The sequence below is a fragment of the Pygoscelis adeliae genome, unplaced genomic scaffold (assembly GCF_000699105.1).
Source record: "Pygoscelis adeliae isolate BGI_AS28 unplaced genomic scaffold, ASM69910v1 Scaffold75, whole genome shotgun sequence".
NCBI lineage: Eukaryota > Metazoa > Chordata > Aves > Sphenisciformes > Spheniscidae > Pygoscelis > Pygoscelis adeliae.
Window position 1 is genome coordinate 726,431 of NW_008824772.1, and position 19,920 is coordinate 746,350.

General features: G+C 43.2%; 1 protein-coding gene across 1 annotated transcript in view; it reads left to right on the forward strand.

The window, feature by feature from the left end:
- The window catches only part of LOC103916711 (ATP-binding cassette sub-family A member 8-like), a 24,813-nt gene that overhangs the window by 3,541 nt on the left and 1,352 nt on the right, over positions 1 to 19,920 (forward strand). The window contains 36 exon segments of the mRNA XM_009323764.1: positions 4 to 27; positions 277 to 377; positions 1,196 to 1,422; positions 1,752 to 1,890; positions 2,268 to 2,453; positions 3,605 to 3,698; positions 4,206 to 4,377; positions 4,958 to 5,016; positions 5,434 to 5,544; positions 5,637 to 5,812; positions 6,669 to 6,807; positions 6,942 to 7,032; positions 7,335 to 7,474; positions 8,112 to 8,231; positions 8,403 to 8,595; positions 9,352 to 9,518; positions 10,243 to 10,370; positions 10,741 to 10,878; positions 11,418 to 11,531; positions 11,803 to 11,973; positions 12,335 to 12,445; positions 13,091 to 13,219; positions 14,042 to 14,110; positions 14,562 to 14,653; positions 15,096 to 15,216; positions 15,572 to 15,689; positions 16,150 to 16,241; positions 16,618 to 16,738; positions 16,741 to 16,792; positions 17,388 to 17,463; positions 17,743 to 17,837; positions 18,304 to 18,423; positions 18,602 to 18,742; positions 19,005 to 19,084; positions 19,166 to 19,221; positions 19,821 to 19,914. Coding sequence (XP_009322039.1) covers positions 4 to 27; positions 277 to 377; positions 1,196 to 1,422; positions 1,752 to 1,890; positions 2,268 to 2,453; positions 3,605 to 3,698; positions 4,206 to 4,377; positions 4,958 to 5,016; positions 5,434 to 5,544; positions 5,637 to 5,812; positions 6,669 to 6,807; positions 6,942 to 7,032; positions 7,335 to 7,474; positions 8,112 to 8,231; positions 8,403 to 8,595; positions 9,352 to 9,518; positions 10,243 to 10,370; positions 10,741 to 10,878; positions 11,418 to 11,531; positions 11,803 to 11,973; positions 12,335 to 12,445; positions 13,091 to 13,219; positions 14,042 to 14,110; positions 14,562 to 14,653; positions 15,096 to 15,216; positions 15,572 to 15,689; positions 16,150 to 16,241; positions 16,618 to 16,738; positions 16,741 to 16,792; positions 17,388 to 17,463; positions 17,743 to 17,837; positions 18,304 to 18,423; positions 18,602 to 18,742; positions 19,005 to 19,084; positions 19,166 to 19,221; positions 19,821 to 19,914 — 4,257 coding nt within the window.

Genomic DNA, 19,920 nt, shown 5'->3' on the forward strand with positions numbered 1-19,920 from the left:
TTCCAAATGAAAACTTTGGATACATAGGTAATACAAAATAAGAATTTATGGGTGGGTGATTGCCTGGCATGGATAGGCATCGCTTTGTTGGAATAATCTATATATGTTAAATGATTTAATAAATTGTTAATTTTATTTTTTTTTTGTCAGTGGGCCACTGTCCATTTGAAGAGTTTCCCACAGTGCATATGCATGCTTACCATCAGCTTTTGTGGTGAAAACCAATTAAGTTTCACTGCTTTTACCTGTGATGCCCTTAACCTTTCATCCTTGCAGATAACTGTTACAATTTCTCATCGCGGTACTGTTACAGCCCAAGCTATTGGTACAAAGGCTTCCTGTCCCTGCAGTCCAGCATCGATGCTGCTATTATAGAGGTAAATCGAATTTATGAACTGATGTAGGTGTCCTTTTATTTTAAACTTGGTCCAGGAAAGACAGATTGTTCTGTGACGATAGCAAGAGACGGGCTTGTCAGAAAATTCTGCAGAAAAACAAATATCTTAAAATACTCAGCTGTCTGGGTATTATTGGCAGCGACAGTGAGAACTTGAATGCAATCGGCAGTTCCTGCAGAAAATGACGGCTTTCAATTTAATTTTGAAGATTTGTACTAACTTTTGTTTCTCTTCAAAATGGCGGTTTCTCTTAAAGGCTGGGAACCAAGTGTAATATCGCTATTTGACTTAAAGTATTTCTCAGACTCCGAGGAAAAGGCAATTCTTGCAGGAGACTGGGGTGGTATGAATATCTGCTGGATGACTTGGTTTCAAAGTAGGCATGTCCGTCATTTCTTGTCCTTCCTTTCCCAATTGTTCCTCAAAAATATAGCAGGGTAGGGGTCATTCCACCTGGCTATGCGCCTCCAGCTGTCCAGGCTGCTTTCATCCTCGGGGAGAGAAACAGGAGCTTGGGGAGCATAAGTAATTTGTGTGTCTGGATCCTTACCTCTGGATGAGCTGAAGGATTTATCTCGCTCAATAGACAAGGGAGGGAGTCTAGCTGAGGTGCAGGCACACAAGTGAGTCAGACGAGCCCTTCCCATAGGGCTTTTTTGCATTACTTGTTGATGTTTTCTATAAAGCTGCATTAAAAAGTAAATCTAGGGATGGTGAATCAGAAGGTTCCTTATATAAATACATCTCTCTCTAGAAAATAAATTAAATACTAAGATGTTGACCTTGAAATCCTTTAGGTGGTGGCAAATCATTCTGTTTGGGAAGAAATGAAATCAATTGCTGGTGTCCGTATGAAGTCCCGGAGCGTCATCTCCTCGATTACACTCGAGTACAGTTATTTCATGATTACTATCGTGATGTGTTTCTCTCCGTTCATGTATTTCTTATCAATGAACGTTGTAAGAGAAAAGAAGAAGCTCAAAGTATTGATGAAGACAATGGGGCTGCAGGATATTGCATTTTGGTGAGTTCTTTTTTTAACTAAAGTATGTTTGCCAAAAATCAGGATACTCCTGGGCACCTGCGCAGTCAGTTAGTAAGTTAAATGAGTTCGTAAGTTTTCTCCAGCACTCTAAGGACAAACCAGAAAGGTTGAGCATGGCAGCGGTGTGTTCTTCTTCCTTGGGTATTTCCTCCTAAGGTGGATCATGCTATCTGTTCTGCCTAGGATGTGAATGAGTTGACCCTGAGAAATAATTAATATTTTAATTTAAAATGGTTCTGACATGCAGATGAAGTTGTAACAACAGTTCTTAATTAAACAAAAGTGTAATGCCACCATTCCATCCTCAGGCTCTCCTGGAGTCTGCTGTATGCTGTTTACGTGATGGTCCTCTCCTGCCTGCTGACAGTTCTTGTGATGCAGGATGCTTTCTACCTCAGCAGCTTCCCTGCGGTCTTACTGCTGTTTTTCCTCTATGGCCTAGCATGTGTAAGTCAGGTTTTAAAGCCAAATTTTCCCACCGCGTGATTTATTTATTACTATGTTGATGAGCCTAAGCAGTATTCCAGAGCCTTTTGCACAGCGCTCAGGACTATATACTTTGCATGGTCATGCTAATTGAAATAGCTGAGTGGATTCTCTGACTCAGCAGCAGTGATTTGAATTGCAGCCTGAAGGTCTGACAGGCAGTAGGTTGGCTACAAAAGATCTGATTCAATACTCAGATCAACCCACTAAGAAGGACTTTAGTGTATTTTATTACACAAACTCAGCTCACCAGAGATCTGTTTGCCTGGCAAATGGAAGTGCTACTGTTAAAGATATTTATTTCCTTCAGTGATCGAAGGAAAATTCTGTTCTTACAGATCCACCTGGTTTTCATGCTCTGCTCCCTCTTAAGGACCTCCAAACTTGCCGGCTCCATGGGGTTCCTCATCACCTTTCTCTTCGGATGCCTGAGCCTCGCGGTGCTGATAGAAAACCTTCCAGAACTGTTGAAGTGGTTTCTCGGTCTCTTCTGTCCTTTTGCATTTAATGCTGGCATTGCAAAGGTATGGGGTATCATCTCTGTAGCTGAACCTTCCCAGTAGCTTGCTGTCCTGGGCCTTCTCGGTGGGGACAGAGTACATTTTGTCACAGACAGTGGCAATAAAAGACCCTGCTGTACTTTACTGATAGACAAAGGCATAGGAAGTCATAGTCCTCATTTCAAAAGACCAGCTTTTCCACATCTGTAAAATCTTCAGGTACTTTTCATTCATATCCGCATCCTGTTTTGAAACTTCCATGCGAGCTGAGCTGCTGTTGGGCAGCAAAGAGGGGCTCCAATGCCCCCATCCTGTTCCCCTATTTAAAAAGCCGATGAATGCAAAGAAAACAACAGCCCTTGTCACAAATAATCTGCCGTTGTGCCCTTCCGAAGCGTCCACATGAACCCGAGGAAGCCCCAGCGAGCCCATCCCTGCACACAACAGCACCATTATCCTCCAGGGCTGGACCCCAGGCAGACGGGAGTTGACTCGGGGACATCAGCTCTTCGCCGCCCGGTCATTCCCCTCTCGCTGCAGCGACTCTTCCTGGCAACAGAGACTATGCAAACACAAGTCGAGTTTTCTGCTGCGGGCATCCTTCCTCCATCCCTGCTTTGGATAATTCTGTGCAGTTTCCCAGTTTTCCATCAGTCATATCTCCATAGCTCTGAGCGATGCTTTCTAGCTCCAGTTACTTAATATTTGATTTCCTGATATATAAAAAAATCTGCCTAGGAGAGGAGATTTCTGCACCAGCAGAAAAAGAAACTGGGTTTACTGCTAATTTACCATATGGTTAAATCAATCACGATGTAAAATTATACTCTTTGTCATGACTCTGTCGCGTCAAGGGTGCCAATATCACGTTTCTTGAATGATTTTCTATAAAACTCTGACCTTTTCTTCTGCTTCTGGATTGTTCTGGAAAATTCTGACTGAAAACATAAGATCTCTGTGTGGAGTAAATTTATTTCCCTTCCTCACTAGAAAGAAAGGAAGAAAAATTGGTCAGTACTGCAGATGATTTCTGGGTTAACAAAGTCAATCGCATCCATGGTTTGATGGCGTGTGCGTAGTTTTCCAGCCTGAAAATTATTCTTCTTTGCCCTTTATTTCAGGTTTTCCATTTAGAAAAATATGGAATGGGTTTCTCTTTTTCTAATCTTATGGAGGAATCATACTTTTTATTTTCGACTTACATTATGCTGGTCTTCGACTCAGTCTTGTACATGCTGTTAGCTATGTATTTCGACAAAGTTCTGCCAGGTAGGTATGATTTATGCTTATGATCATACTTTCTTCTTTTATAGTTTTGATTTATACAGATTGCGTGTAATAGCTCCTCGAGGAAATGACGGGCTGCTCCATTCTCTGAGTCAACCAAAATAGGTTTTGGACTAAAAAAATGTATTATATCACTGAGTGACTTTTCTGCCCTGGCACACACTGGTAATTCCCAAATCAAAGACAACAATTTAGTGGTTTTTCTTTCTAATTATACGGCTGTTGAAATGTTTATGAGAATATAGTGTAATAATGTGTGGGACAATATTTTAATTCATTAAGTAAAATATTGAATTCATTAGATATAACCCTGAAGCCAACCTTCTTGTCTCATCTACCCCAGCTCCAAATCTCTTTTTTTTAACTGGACAAAGTACCAATTTTGAGGCAGCCAAGTACTTATTAGAACCTCCTAAATGTTTAGTCTAGGGTGATGTCTTGGTTGTGGCTGTGGTTAATGACAGGTCATCTTCTTTGCTTTCCTGTCAGGCAAATACGGCATCCCCGATCCCCCTTTTTTCTGCCTGAAGCCCTCATACTGGGTGCGGAGCAGAAGAGGCTCCACCAGGGAGATGCCCAGAACTGCAGTGAGCCCCGAGGAGCTCCTCAATGATGATATAGAGCCGGTGCCCCCCGAATTCATGGGGAAGGAGGCCATCAGGTTAAGAGAGAAGGAATTGCTATTCATGCTTTTTGAGTTGGGTAGCTTGGGTTTAATGCTCCCACAGACCACTGCTTCTGCCATCAGCTTTGTTTTGACTTATCCAGGCAGTTTTCGTGTTCATGAGGCTCTTGCGAAACACTTCATTTCACAGAGAAAAATTAGAGATAAAATGCAAATGAGATAAATAGATAATTCAGGCTGGTCACTAATGGTGAAATTCAGATAAATTCAGATTTAAAAAAAAACAGGTTTTTTGCTGTGGACTTTGTTAAATGTCCAGTAGGGACAACAAGGAGAATGCGGAGGGCAGCCCATTGTAAAACAGCCATCTGTGGCAATGGGCTTGACCTTGTCTTTGCAAGGCTTGGTGCTCCGGTATCGCGTGCCAGGTAGTGATGTTCATGCCTGTGTACAGAGCATGCCAAACCCTGCTGAATCTCAGCGTTGCTTCCCAGTACCTCTTACTTTCGATGCCATTTCTGTCATTTTAAATTAAGGCGCGTAAGAATGGAAAAGGGCACCAGGGAAATGAATTTACAGCAATCCTGGAATAATATCCTCCTTACCTTCCTTTTAGACTCAACAATATTAAAAAAGCATATAAAAAGAAGGACAAGATGACAGAAGCTTTAAGAGGTATGACAGCGATGATATTGATTCCTGTTAAAGATGAGGAAAAACAGTTGTGCAAACATTCAGTCAGTCAAAGAAATAAAACAACACTTGCATTGCTTGAAAATTTATGTAAAATATTAATTAATGCAACTGATTACTATTTTGTTCAGTTTTTACTGATTTTCCATTTTTAATAAGACTAAAGAGAAGAAAGATTTTTTTTCTATTGTTGTATTTCTGTCTTTTCTGTTAAATACAGAGCAGCTTCTTATGCCTTTAGTTAAAGGTTTGCAGAACTTTGCCCCACATTGTTTAATGCACTTTTGGTTAATTATTGCTACTTAGTTCTTATACTTCTTGACTTGTTTTGCCTTCGACAATGAGTAGGGGCAAGTCAAACCTCATTTCTTCCCAAACTTGATGTTGTTTTCATTCTAGGTTTGTCTTTAAATATTTATGAGGGTCAGATCACTGCCTTACTCGGCCACAGTGGGGCTGGAAAGACAACACTGTTAAACGTGCTCAGTGGACTCACTTTGCCTTCTGAAGGTAGGGTGGCAAACAGTAGGACAGGGTGGGCTTGATTCAAAAGTGGTAAAGACCAGTTCGTTCCACCTCATCATATTTATTCCTGTAAACAGGCTCTGCAACCATATACAATTACAAACTCTCTGAAATAGGAGATAGAGAAGCGATTAGAGAGATGATTGGCATTTGCCCACAATTCAACACGCAGTTTGAAGTCTTAACGGTGAAAGAAAACTTGAAAACTTTTGCAGAAATCAAGGGCATCAAGTCCAAAGAGGTAGAGCGAGAGGTAAGCGTGTGTTCCTCTGAAAGGCATCACTGCGCAGCAACGTGAGGCTGTAGGCAAACCCCACGTTTCAGCAAAGGCTCCTTTTGCACTGGGAAGCTCAAAGTGTCCACCTGGCTGTGTCTTCTGAAAATCGAAGCTGGTGTCGAGCTTCGACCAGGTTAGTAGGCAAGCTTGTAGGCTTGATGCAACCACAGCGATTCCTCTGCTTAACCCAAGGAGATGAGGGGATGTGGCTGCTCCTGCTAGTGGTGGTAGACCTCAGTACATGCCCTTAGAAACTGTGCCTTCAGTCCCAGCCAGGTCTCCTTCACGGCTAAAAAAGGATGGAAGGACAACTGGTGCTGAGAATGGACATCTTTGTGCTGTTCCAGGTGCAAAACATTTTGGAAATGCTGGATATCAGCAACATTCAAGACACTCAAGCTGAGAAACTGAGTGGTGGGCAAAAACGGAAGTTATCCATCGGAATAGCCATGCTTGGAAACCCGCAGGTAAAGCAGCAGGCATGGTTCTGTAATACAGGGAATATTCAGGTCCAACATAACTAAAAACTTATGCATGTACTTGGCTACAAATCTGTGCATGATTTCAGACCTCTTTAAAGCGCTCATAATTATTAAAATTAATAAAATTAATAATTTTTTTTCATTAAGTTCATAACCCATCTTGCTAGTCTAGTTTTAAAGCAGATAGATAGTTCCCTGACCTCTGCACAGCTCCCAGAATAGCCACCCTTGCATAAAAGGTGGCCTGGGTCTCTTGCTTTCAGGACCTGAGGCTTTCAGGGGAACACCAAACCCAAAAGATGTGCAATTGCTCTGGCAATGGGAAATGTCTGACTTCATCCTTTCTGCAGGTTTTGTTCCTGGATGAGCCAACGGCTGGGTTGGATCCTCTTTCCAGGCACCAGGTGTGGAGCCTCCTCAAGGAGCACAGAGCTGGACGGGTGATCCTGTTCAGTACCCAGTTCATGGACGAGGCCGATATCCTTGCAGGTAAACACAGGCTCAGCCTGTAGCATCTCTGCAGAATAACCCTGGAGCAGAAAGCCCATGTGAGGTTCAGGTGCAAAAAAAGTTTGGAACGACTGCTCTACAGTATAAATTCCTTTGGCTTTTTCTTTCTTTAGACCGCAAGGCTTTTATCTCGCATGGGAGGCTGAAGTGTGTCGGTTCTTCTCTGTTCTTGAAGAAAAAATGGGGGATTGGCTATCATTTAAGGTATCTACTTCAGCCCCAACAACTGGTATCTGGCAACATGCAGGTACAAGGAGCCACCAGAATGACTGTAAGGGGGAAACCATAGGGCAAATGTCATCAAAACAAGGACATTAACTGAATTAATATTCAGTTAAATTAACTGAAGCAGCACTTTACTCCAGAGTAAAGAATGAATGAAGTATGCTGGAGTTTTCTTTTTATGCATCCTAGCAAATACAATGGTGGTTGCTGTTTATTTGGGGTGGGGGTGGGGTGGGGTGGGTGTATTTAAAACTAAGCATCTGTTTTTTTCAACTGAACAGGATCCATGTCAGTGAGTCTTGTGACTTAGAGAACGTGACCTCTCTGGTTAAACAGTACATCCCCAATGTCATATTCTCAGGACACAGTCAATATGAGCTGAGATATAAACTGCCATTAGAAAACGTGAAAAAATTCCCAGGTAATGTATACTAAAATAATCGAGAATTGTCCATAGAGGAAAAATAATCACAAATGTGGGGAAAGAGAAATGGAGAGGGAGATTTTCTACAGGAGTCACATAAGGACTTTAGAACTGTTGCATTCCCTTTGGTTTTCCCCCCACAATTTTAGCATCCATACATTTAAGATCAAAATGTACAACAAATGCTTTTCTACTGTTTTTAATGAAAAAAAACTAGCAGGCCAAACTGGGCTACATGTGTTACTGAGAGTTTGTTTTTCTTTCTGTTAAAAGAGAATAGTGACAAGAGAAAACTCCATACAACCGGTACTGCTCCCCACCTGCAGTGGCACCAGGCAGACCCTCACTCACCGTGTCCGTCACATTCAGTCTGACAGTCCCGCAGCCCTACTGCCTCAGAGGATGCATAGTCCGAAATGTTGGTTCTAAGTAGAAAAACATCTTCAATGAGCTATGGATCTGGCAGCTTTGTGTTCCTCCAGACCCTTTGCATCCTGGCAGCTCGCTGCTTTATCATTTTCCCTGTGACTGGAGATGCTCCAGTCAGGTTGACTCAGCTGAACCACAGTCCGGTCTGGAGATACGTGCTTATGTTTGAAACCTTGAAGGCAATTGTATTATCTCTGTCCCGCAGATCTGTTCAGTGGCCTCGACAGCTACTCTGACCAGGGAATTATCAATTATGGAGTCAGCATGACAACCCTGGAGGATGTCTTCCTGAGACTGGAGGAAGAAGCCACAGTGGATCAAGAAGGTACAATCATGGCTGCAAATACATAATCTGTAGCCGAAGAGAACGGCTACTTTGCAATAACCCCTGGGCATGCCTCCAACAGCTGATTACGAGGTGGCTCTTAATTTTTCACACATTACAACGTAGAAGCTGGTCTCAGACATAAATGTGCATGTGGAAAACTCTCTGCAGATGAGCGTGTCCTTGGGGAGGAGTGGGCAGAAGCAGGACGGTGCCCCGATGAGACGGAGCCTGGCTCCCTGCTGCTCTCGGACACCAGGAGGGCAGCAGTCGGTGGCTTGGCTCTCTGGAGGCAGCAGGTCTCTGCCATGGCATGGGTGCACTTCTTAAAGCTTAAGAGTTCAGTGAAAAACCTGCGGTCAATGTAAGTACCAAGGGGGTTTTCTCTTGCAGATCTGGAACAGGATACGGTCACAGCAGGGGGGACAATTTTCACACCCCTGTTTCGATGAGTGTTTGGATTAATTGATATCAGGTCTTGGCTATGAATGATCTTGGTAATCTGCACTCAGAGGAGAGGAAAGCTTCTTCCTTTCCAGTGCCAGTAATATAAAATCTCCCTTTTGTGCATTTTCATTTCTATGCTGTGTGATTTATGCAAGGGAAACCCATTTTCTTTCTGAAGAAAAGAATCACTTAGAAACACTTTTATTTCAGATGGAGGAGGAAGTTTTAAAATAAACTAGTGTGTACAGAGAGTGGAGGGAAAAAAACTACTTTCAGGCTTCCTCTAATTCTTTTCAAACTTCTCTCATGTTGCCAGGGTCTGAACTCATTTGGCCCCATTGGTCTTCAGTCTGGCGTGCTGGCATTTCCTGGTGGAGCACAGGAAACAGAAGGGAGATGCTGATTTATGAAAAACTTATATCTTAAGGAAGTCTGAAAGGCATTTCATGGTCCTAAAAAGTTGAGCACTCCAGATCTGAGGTCCTCTCCCTGCTAAATTTTGAGAGCCTTTGTTGAATGGTCAAGGTTTGAGACTTCTGAAAATAAACTTGCCAAAATTTTTTAACAGAAAAAGCATTGGGTAACCTGAATATAGTATACCATTCCCAATACACAAATGTGTTCTGCTGAATATCTGTTTTTAGAGTGTTTATTCATCTCTTTCTTAATGTAGTTTGCTGCTCTATGTGGTTTTTCTGCTTCCTCTGGTTTTGCAACTGTCCCTGGTTGCTGCCTGGCAGAGTGCGAGCGTTTGGGAGCTCTCATCTGCACGGTACTTCTTGCCCCTGGGGAAGAGGGCTCACTCGGACACAACCAGCCTCCTGGTCCACAACAACACGGGTGAGGGGAACGAGCCTTTCCTCATCCTTTCTTATTCTGGGGCTTCTTGCTGTTGCAAAGGAAAGAGCAGGCAGTTGTAGGATGGAGGGGACCCAAGGGATGATGAAGGTTTTAGTGACAGAAGAGCGTGGAAATTGTCATCTTTAAGGGGTTGTGAATGAAGCCTACTTTGGCTTCAGCAGCTGGTGAGATCCTGATGCAATGATGTGAAAAGGGATATCGTAGCAAATGGGATTAGAAGGGACCCAGTTCTTTCGCTGACCCAAATCCAGATCTCTGCCCAAACAATCTCTGCATTTTCAGAGTGTGGGATCCTCAAACCAGGCACCATACTCCAGTAAGGGCTCACTAATGCTGAGTCAAATTAACGGTCTACTTCCAGAGTTTTACCTTCAGCATTCCTATCAGTGGATGCTATTTTATGTTATTTTGCCAGAGTATGATAGTGTTGGCTTCATCAGACCATCAGCAAGGAAAATACATTTTGTAGCAACTCAGCAAAGGCAGAAAAAAAAAAAAGACAATGCAAGATTCAGTCAATGAGACTGAAATCCATTAACTTCACAGAAATGATCCACCACATATGTGCTGTCTGATGTCCACGGTTATTAGACTTTCTCTGTTTTTGTTTGGTGGTCATGGATTTAAAAAAAAAACAACAAACTATCAAAGACTCTCTTGTTGTTCAGTATTATGATTCCTCTGCTTTTGTCTTTCACACCAGGCGCAGGCATTGAAGACTTCATCCACACGCTCGAGAGCCAAGATCTCACAGTGGAAATAAAAAGCGAGGAAAATATCACAGAGGAGCTAAAACACAATGGGGCTATAAAAGTGTCTCGCAAAGGCCAGGTAAGGATTTTTGTTCTCTTCTCCTGTTTCTTCCCAACAACTGAATAATTAGGCAAAATGCCTCCATCAGCTCTACCTGTGGGATGGTCCTATTGAATAAGGCCCACACGTACAAAGATTGGGAAGTGTTTTAATTGGTAAACTACATGCTAGAGGAGACCTTATCTCTCTCACTCTCCACCTTGAACTTTTCATTTTTGTAGCACAGCTATACAGACTTCCAATACCTAATAATTTGGTTTTTAGCAAACAAAGCATAGACAAAATGAATTATTTCAGGCCTGGATTCTCCTGGCATGCTTTTTTTCTACTGCTTCCCTGCAGATGAGAAAAGCCAAGAGTTTTCATCTTGTTTTCTTGCTCTTTGAAGAGCTACAGGTTTACCGTGTTATGCCACATGGAGGCCGTCAACTGCTTCCCAGTGCTTGTGAACATCATTAGCAATGCTCTGCTGAGAGCCCTCAATTCCACCATGCACATTCGGATCTGGAGTCATCCATTTTTCTCTGTAAGTGTCAGAATCTGGCAGCCAGAAGGTGTCAGAAAATAGTTCTTAAATCTGCTTAACGTCTCAGTAAGTCATCAGATTTTAATGGGAAGCCATGTGGGGCTGTCTGCACCTGTAGACCTACTTTCCTTGGTGGTGGCTCTGGAACTATCATGTTTGACTGCAGGAAAACTGAAGCTAATTTTTCCCCCGTGGGTCTCGAGGGCTGCTGAATGGAGAGGGTGTCTGGGAGGGTTTCTTCGGGAGGTTCCTTGTTCTCTACATCACGTTATTCAAGCTGTGGCCCATCAATTGACAGAAGAGATAGCTCACCACAAGTCTGGGATGGAGGAGTGGGACCTGCACTCTCCTCACCAGTGGCAAGCACTGTGCAGGGCTATCGTTTGGGGAAAACCTTCCTCCTGCCAATATTTGGTTTCAAATCACACTTTGTGTTCATACTGCCCTGTACTTCATGAGAAATGCAGTAAGATGAATTGTGGCATCTAGCCATTACATTGCAGATGTTTTCTACAAATGCTTTGTTCTTCTGTTTTCAGATAGATGATCTACAATTCTGGGATTATTTTGTTTCTTTTTACCTCATTTATATGCTGCTGTTATTCCCTGGTTTTCCTCCTCACTTTGCAATGGGCTACATGCAGGATTACAAGGTAAATTCCTTGAAATGGAGCAGATTTGAGCTGGGCAGAAGGGGTTACAACTGCATTGCCACAAGGACATTTGAATATGATGGGCAGCTTGAGGCATTTTTCTCTGTATTGCCATGAGCAGCTTTGCAGCCAGCACAAAATGCTAAAAGACAAAAAGAGGTGGAATTTTATCCCAGTACCGCAATGGTAACAGCTTTTTGTTGGCTTTTTATTTCCTGGAGCCATTCCCATGGGTGCAGTTGGCACTCCCCTTTGCCTTGTGCCTTCCCAGGTGGGAGCTCGTGCCCAGCTGTGGATCTCGGGGCGCTTTCCCTCGGCGTACTGGTGCGGCCAGGCGCTGGTGGACATCCCGCTGTGCTGGCTCCTTCTCTTCTCGATGTTCGGGCTTCAGTTCGCAATGAGTAACAAGATTTCCTGGAGCATCGACAGCCTCTTCTTGCTGGTACCTCCCATTCTGGTGATTGCTGGTTCACTAGGGAGGGATTGGGGTAATATTTTGAGCACATGTAGGGGTAGCTGAGACACCGTGGGTGCAGACAGTGCTGGCACACCTCTGGGTCCCCAGATGCTTACTGACCTTCTCCTTGTTTCACCTCCTATCCTTTGGGCTTCCCCAGCTGGAAATAAAAGGCAATAAATCTTGCCTTAATATACTCCTTTACACTTAGCAGTGAAATTGTGGTAATTTCTGAATGCCCTGATCTTAATGTATGATCATTTAAACTGAACCACATTGCAATACATAGGTTTCTGGTTGTTTAGATCACTCCATTTTCTCCAATGAAAGCCCTTTTTTTCTTTAGATCATGGGTACTTTTGGCTATGGAATTTCTATCGTTCTCTTCATCTACTTGATCTCCTTCGTCTTTCGCAAAGGATGGAACAGTGATTTTTGGTCTTTTATCCTGATAGTGGTAAGCATATGGCTAGATAATGTGCTGTAGGGTTTACAGAAATATATTTTGAGATCTTAAGGATGAACTAGAGGTCAAAACACCAAGCATAGATGTAGAACATAAATACGGGCATGTGTTTTACAGCAGTAAATTCTATATTAAATTCGTGTCACCATGTTCTGTTCCCACAATCCTGCTGTGGCACAGGAAAATGCTTGGATCCACCCTGAGCTGGTGCAGGAATGGAGGCAAAAAAGTTATTTATCATTTTGTTCAGCACCTCACATCCAAGAGATGTAAGGTGTTGAGACATGAGCCAGCAGGGTAGACGCAGATAGCCTGAGCCTGACCTAGAAGGAGATGGGTTATTTGGCATGAACTGGGATGGGAAAGAACAGGACAGGATCCCATGCTTCATTCTTCTGCCCGAAGCAGCCCTGTGTCTGGGAAGAAGTTTCCCTGGCTGACCCAAACCAGCAGCCTACCATCAAGCAGAAATGGCCGAGGACCTCCTGAACCTTCACTGTTTCTCATCTTTATATTTCTTGTCCATTTTTAGAAATTCAACAGGGAATTGAAAAGGTAGACCCACTTAATTTTTAAGACCAGTGGGGAACGTAACCCCTTCCCATCAGCTAAGTTAGCCTCTTGTTTTATTTTTAGGTATGCTTTGTTTCTTATATCATCAGCAGAGTCATGGATTTCTTAACTGGCATTAGAGTCTCCCTCTACATTTTGTCTCTCGCGATTCCCATGTACCCACTGCTGGGTGTAATGATCAACTGCCAGCAGGTAAGCGGTGCCGCTGGGTGGGGAGAGGCACCCCACCATAAAACATGACCATGTGTCCTTGTGAGCAAAGTCTGGTGGTAACCGCACGCTGTGTTCGGGGAAGGCTCATTAGTTTCCTCTTATAGGTGGGATTTTCCAAATAGCCAGAGTGCACCGTTAGATGACCATTTCAGATCAGATCTAATTTTTCCAGCTGTTCGCTATGGCTAGGGGCTACTTCTCGTGCAGTTGAGCTGTGACTGTAGATTAGGTAAGCACTCTTAATTCTTTCCATGCAGAGTCAAGCAACTTGACTTGAACAATCATAAGAGAAAAACTGAAGGTACACATCTGACTTTGCATGGAAACTGAGTGAGAATTAAGAATACTCACAAGGTGTTTTACTCCATGTCAGCTGAGGGTGGTCATGGAATTTAACAAAACCCTCCAGCTACGTGCAAGACCATTTATGAGCCATAAATGACTTAGGATTGAAGTCCAAACAGAAGAGACTCCTCCTCTGTCCTGTCCCACTCACCTCCACCTCTTCTCCGCTGGGACCCCAAAGGAGAGGAGACCAGATGTTTTCCTGTGATAGGCCATTACCCCCAAAAGGAGAGTCTGATACATGTATTGAGTGCCGTGACATTTTCTGGTATAGGACTGGGATGCACAAAGTCAAGCATCTGTATTTGTTCATCTGTATGGTGAATATTTTGGGTAAATCAGAAGCTTTTGTACATTTTCAAAGTATTTGTTGTTCGCTTTAACCCTTCCAAAATTAGCCAGCATTATACTAAAGAATTACAGGTCTTCATTGTGTATTTTTTTTTATTGTTCTAGATTTTTATAGAAGACGCTGAGAATTTTGCCGTGACTCCAAGGAATGATGTACTAATAGCTGTCTTTGCAGTAAGAAAACATTTGAGATTACTTTTATTTAGGAATATGTGTCTCCTAAACCACATCCTCAGTTATGAGGAAGCAGGAAAGAACCCTGAGCTCATTTCATGCAGAAGGAGGATCTCGGTGGGTCTGAATGACAGATTACCCCCCTGGGCAAAAATAACCTCGCTCCTTTGAAATGGGGAAGGGAAAATAAAATAAGCCCAGATCACTTAATGCTGCCCTGTTATTTTATGAATTGTGTTTTTCTTCTACCATTGGTATTTTCTGCAGGATTTGTAAGTGATAGTAGAATTCACAGCCTTCAGGATTACCCTGAGATTAAATGTTAATGGACTTTATTTTCGCATACTGTGGTTTTCCCCCACATATTTTATAACACGGCCACCATCTTCTCAGTTTCAGCTGTAGTAGGATGGAAGGCAAGGCTGTTAATGTGGCAACCTCTTTTTTTCAGCCTTATATCCATTCTGTGTTCTTCATTTTTCTTCTTCGATATTTGGAGATAAAATATGGAAGGGCAGTTCTGAGAAAGGATCCAATATTTAGGTTTGTATAAAATACATGCACAACAGGCACATGCGAGGTCTAAACTCCTACCACACTGCTTTTCCTTGAAGACAACATTTTGATCAGATATCATTGCCTTTGTGTCCCTATTTTTAAATATTTTTTTAATACTGGTTATTTTTTATGACTAGAATAGCCCCTTAAATACTACAGTGCTATGATAATATAAAACGGCTCTCAAACTTGTTAGTACCTCCACACAGTGTTGTCTGTGCAGTGTGGATGTACCAGCTTGGTTCTTTGTACAACACAGGAAGATTATAAATATATAAAACAAACAAACAAACAAAAAAATAATCCCCACAAGAAACATTGAACCAGAGGGACATTAATTGTTGGTCTATACAAAACACATTGGTGGAGAACAGGGGTAAGCACGTCTTAGCACCAGAATGCTAAGACGAATCTGGTGGGTTTGTAGGATTTCCCCAAGAAGAGAAAGCAGCCACCAGCACCCCGAGGAGCTCGAAGAGGAGGATGAAGATGTTAAAGCTGAAAGAGCAGCAGTGAGAAATGCCATAGCGGCTCCGAGTCAGGAGGAGGTACGACTCCGTGTTGTCCTTCTTGTTTTATTTTATACCAGTAAGAAGCCCCCTGGTAAAAAAACAAACCACCAAGTATCAATAAGTGCAAGTTAGTGCTCTGGCTGTATTATTCTCACTGGGAAAATCAAACTCCCAAATGTACAGTGTGGGTCCCATCAGAATAGGGAAGAAAGCTGTTAAGAGGAACGTGGACAATAAAGTGTCCTGTTGCACCTCATATTCTCAGTGAACTAGAAAACACATTCAAAGATCTTTAGAAGGTTTTCTGCCTTTTTTAATGGAAAAATATTACTGAAGGATTAATGCTATTCAATATAATAGACTAATCTTTCTTCTTCCTCTTTGCTTTCAGAAATCAGTCATTATTGTCAGCAATCTATGCAAGGAATATGAAATAAAGCAAGCTGGTTCATTTTTTAAGAAGAAGAAGAAAATGGCCACCAGAAATGTTTCCTTCTGTGTTAAAAAAGGTGAGAACTGGAACTGTTCTCCTAGACCTGTTTTGGACCCCCTGGTCACACCCAGAGAGTTAATTCTCTGCAGATTCTCAGTTATCTGAGCAAGGACATAAAGGTCAAATCTACTTGCTCTGTGGTTAAGGCATGTTTGGTCTGTTAATGAAAAATGTGACATGGATGCATCCTATTAGTTACCTCGGACTCTCCGTTATCTAAAATAACACAGCCCCCTCTCTCCAGGATCCACTTCAGCAGTGGCTTCTGAGTGACCTGCGAGCAATGCAGGTCAAAGTCAAAGCATCAGTCAAAGTCAAAACGCTATGGGCTCTCAGAGCATATATTTATACTGTTTACTTTTATATGATCTTTGGTATTAGCATGCTCTCTTTTATATTTTTTCTATTATGGGACTGTGCATGATATATTTGTTGAATGGGGAGTATTACTAAGAAATTATATGTATTGATTCCAGGAGAAGTATTAGGACTTCTGGGGCCCAATGGAGCTGGTAAAAGCACAGCTATCAAAATGATTACTGGAGAGACAACACTGACTGCTGGGCAGGTAAGAAGCATCTGAAGAAAAAGGATAAATCCATGATAAAAGTGCAAGTGCAAACCTTGCATCTAGGATAAGCTATAATTTTTTTCGAAGCATTATTAGTGATCAAGGTTTTAACTGAATTCATTGTGCTATTAAGTTAAATAATCTATTAATAAAAAATATTGTGAGCTACTTCTAACTTTGACAAGCAGTTGCATCTACCCTAATTGGCCATGTTTATATTTAGAAACCATGTAAATGAGGGTTGCAAAATCACTCCCTTGCTCTTTGGGTTTCCTCACCTAAATCCCAATGAAACCCATAGTCTTCCTCTGAACCATACCCTTGTATCGGGGCAAGGCTATGCGAGAGCAAAATGATTAGCCTGGTTGTGCAGGTGCTGATGAAGAAGGGAGATGGAGCAACCTCCCACCTCCAGGACCACGTGCCCGCCTTCCTGGGGTACTGCCCGCAGGAGGACCCGCTCTGGCCAGACCTCACCGTGCACGAGCACCTGTCGCCGCCGCCGTGAAAGGGGTGTGCAAGGAGGATGCGGCTGCTGCCGTCAACCGGTACGGATGGAAGGTGTTTCCAGGGGTTGGTCAATGTTTTATGCCCTAGACCTAGAGCACGGGGAGGGGACCAGAAAGTCAAAATTCACTGTGAGCCAGAGGCAACCTTGAAAGAAACTCAGGAAATGGAACTGCAAAAGGGATTTTGTGCTAAATGCCATGATTAAGTGAGTAGGTTAAGAAAATCTCCAATTTGCCTAAGTGCATTTAGTGGGGATAAATTTACCACTAATGTCCTTTTAAGTATGTTATCTTTAGGAAGCATTTCTGAAGTCTCTGATGTTACAGTTTGGCACTACAAGAAAGGGTGTTTAAGTACTGCCTGCTCAGCTGACACTGGCAAGGTGGAATGGATTTATAATGCTGTTGACACTAATGATGGGTTTAGAAAAGAACTTGTGGCTTATTCAGTACACTTTGCTTCAAATATTCACTTACATTTTAATAACGCAATAAATGTTTAATGCAAACAAGCCAGAGTTGAGCAAGGGGAAGAAAGTTCCTTTTTCTTATCGTTTTGGGAATCCTTGATGAGAGTATTGAGTTGGGAATAACAAAAATGTTCTTTTTGTTTGTTTGTTCCCTTTCCCCACAGAATAGTGAATGCTCTGCAGCTTCAAGACTATTTAAAAAAAAAAGCCAGAAAATTATCTGCTGGGATAACCAGAAAGGTGTGTTTTGTTTTACCTATAATGAGCACTGCAATGTCCATAGCACAAATGAAAAATCCCCTCCGTGAACGGAGGGACCTACCTGTGCTCTGAGCCACCCAGGAGAACATCGTTTTGTCTCCCATGGTGAGATGATGGAAATTAGCCTTTTCCAAATCCACATTTCCTATAAATCAGAACCTTGATTCCCACAAATGAAGGGACGCTGTCCGCAGCTCTTTGTAGACAGAGTGCCAGGGACTGCAAAAGGCTTGACTCAAACCCCTTTCCCTGTCATAGCTGTGCTTCGCAATGTGCGTGCTGGGCAACCCCGCGGTCCTGCTCCTGGACGAGCCATCAACTGGCATGGACCCCAACGGGCAGCATTGTGTTTGGTGAGTAGGACCTCAGGCACTGTGCCACCATGGTGGTAAAGGGGTTGGAAGCCAAGAGTAGATGCCTAAGGTTAGGTAAAGAGTATTTTGCCCCATCTGTGGTTAGTGCTGCTCATCACGTACCAATGGTTTCATTGGAAACTGTTTTCCTGGTTCTCTCTAGCTAAAGCGTGAGCAAGGAGAGAGAAAAACCCTTTTACCTGTGAATTCACCCTTATTGCAAACTTTGGGACAGTCATATATGGGATTTGGAAGAATCCATAAATGGACCTGAGTCAAAAATATTTCTTTTTGTCATTATTTCAAAGTATTACCATGTCCACATCAGTCTAAAGTTGCTGTATGTAAAGTTTCTACACTTGTTTCAGGGGAGAGGTGTTTGGAGGGACAAAGGTATAAGAAAAAGTGTCTGATATTCCTAGGGAGTGTTAGCTTTCCCCCCTCCCCCCTCCCCTCTGGTCCTCAGGAAGATGATTCGTGCTGCCCTGAAAACCGAGGAGACGGGAGCCGTTCTGACGACGCACTACATGGAGGAGGCGGAGGCGGTGTGCGACCGCGTGGCCATCATGGTGTCCGGGCAGATACGGTGGGTAGCATGCAGCAACAGGGGTTTCTCCTCTGGCCTCACCTACCTAAGCCCATCACCATGGGCTTTATGAAGTGCTCTCCGTGGTCTCACCAGCAATACAATTTGGGAAGGAGCAGACAATGGGGCACCAATGGTTTCACACTGACATCTCTTTTTTTCCCTCCTTCCCCTGCAGATGCATTGGCTCCATTCAGTACCTGAAGAACAAGTTTGGTAAAGGTTATCTACTGGAAATTAAAGTCATGGACCCTGAGCGCACTGATCTTCTCCATGCTGAGATTTTGAGGATTTTCCCAAGTGCAGCCCGTCAGGAGCGGTAACTATAAAATGTGGGATGAATGGTGGTTCCAACACTACCTCGTCCCTAAAAATGTGCCCAGACATAGGATCTCAGTTTGAGAGGCAAAAACAGCTCAGAATCTCTATATGGGGATCTGATTTGGTAACATTACCACATCCAACCCTGCTGCGATCCCTGCAGCAAAACATCCATCTATCCAGCTCATAGTGTGACATAAACTTTTGATCCCAGAGGCTCAATACAGAGCAAGAATCACCTTTTCTTCTTTTTCTTCAAGGTTTCCCTATTTTCTAGTCTACAAGGTCCCGATGGAAGATGCGCTGCCCCTGTCTCAGTCTTTCTCCAAGCTAGAGGAAGGTAAGAGCAAAACAAGATGAGTTTTTTGAAAAGGTGGAACACTGACCGCTAATTTCCAACTCTCTTCCCATTTCTCCACAGCCAAACAGAACTTCAACCTCGAGGACTACAGCTTCTCTTTGAATACTTTGGTTCAGGCACGTGATTTCAAGGCTAGACACGCTATAAAGGCATGAGCAGGAACAAAAGCCACAGAGAGACCTGGGCCAGTGCAGTGGCAGAAGGCTGCTCCACCAAAAAACTTCCTGGGGCTGGTGGGCGAGGGGTCCTCTGCTGGGAAAGTGGTGACAAATGGTTTGGTTTTATCCACTGCTGGATTTAGCATGGTGGGAATAAGCCTAGGCAAAGTGTTGCTGCCTGACTCCAATCACCTGAGACAGGCACACAGCGCATCCAGGGATGGATGCCCTTGGCAGATGCCCATGCCCAGCCTCTACGATTGCTCCTGAAGCAGCAGGTTATTGCTGCTTGTACAAGGCTGGTGGCAAAGATGAGGAATGTTTATGTCAATCCACTGGTGGGTAAAACCTCTATGGATACACCTATGGGCAGGCGGTGCCTCTCAGCAGGTTACACCAGAGAGCACAGGAGTCTCAGCGACTGCGTATGTGCTCCCCACATAAAGCTACTTCACATACCTCTCGTAGGGGTTGCAGAGCTGTACCTCCTGTGAAGGAGCATCACAGTGTCTAGTGAAAGTCAGAGAAATAATCAGGGTTTTATCTTGCCATTTCAGGTGTTTTTGGAACTCTCCCGAGAGCAGGAAAAGGATAATTTTGATCCGACTTTGGATGGGACTTTCGAATGGAAACAAATTCAGAAGGAGGGCTGTTCAA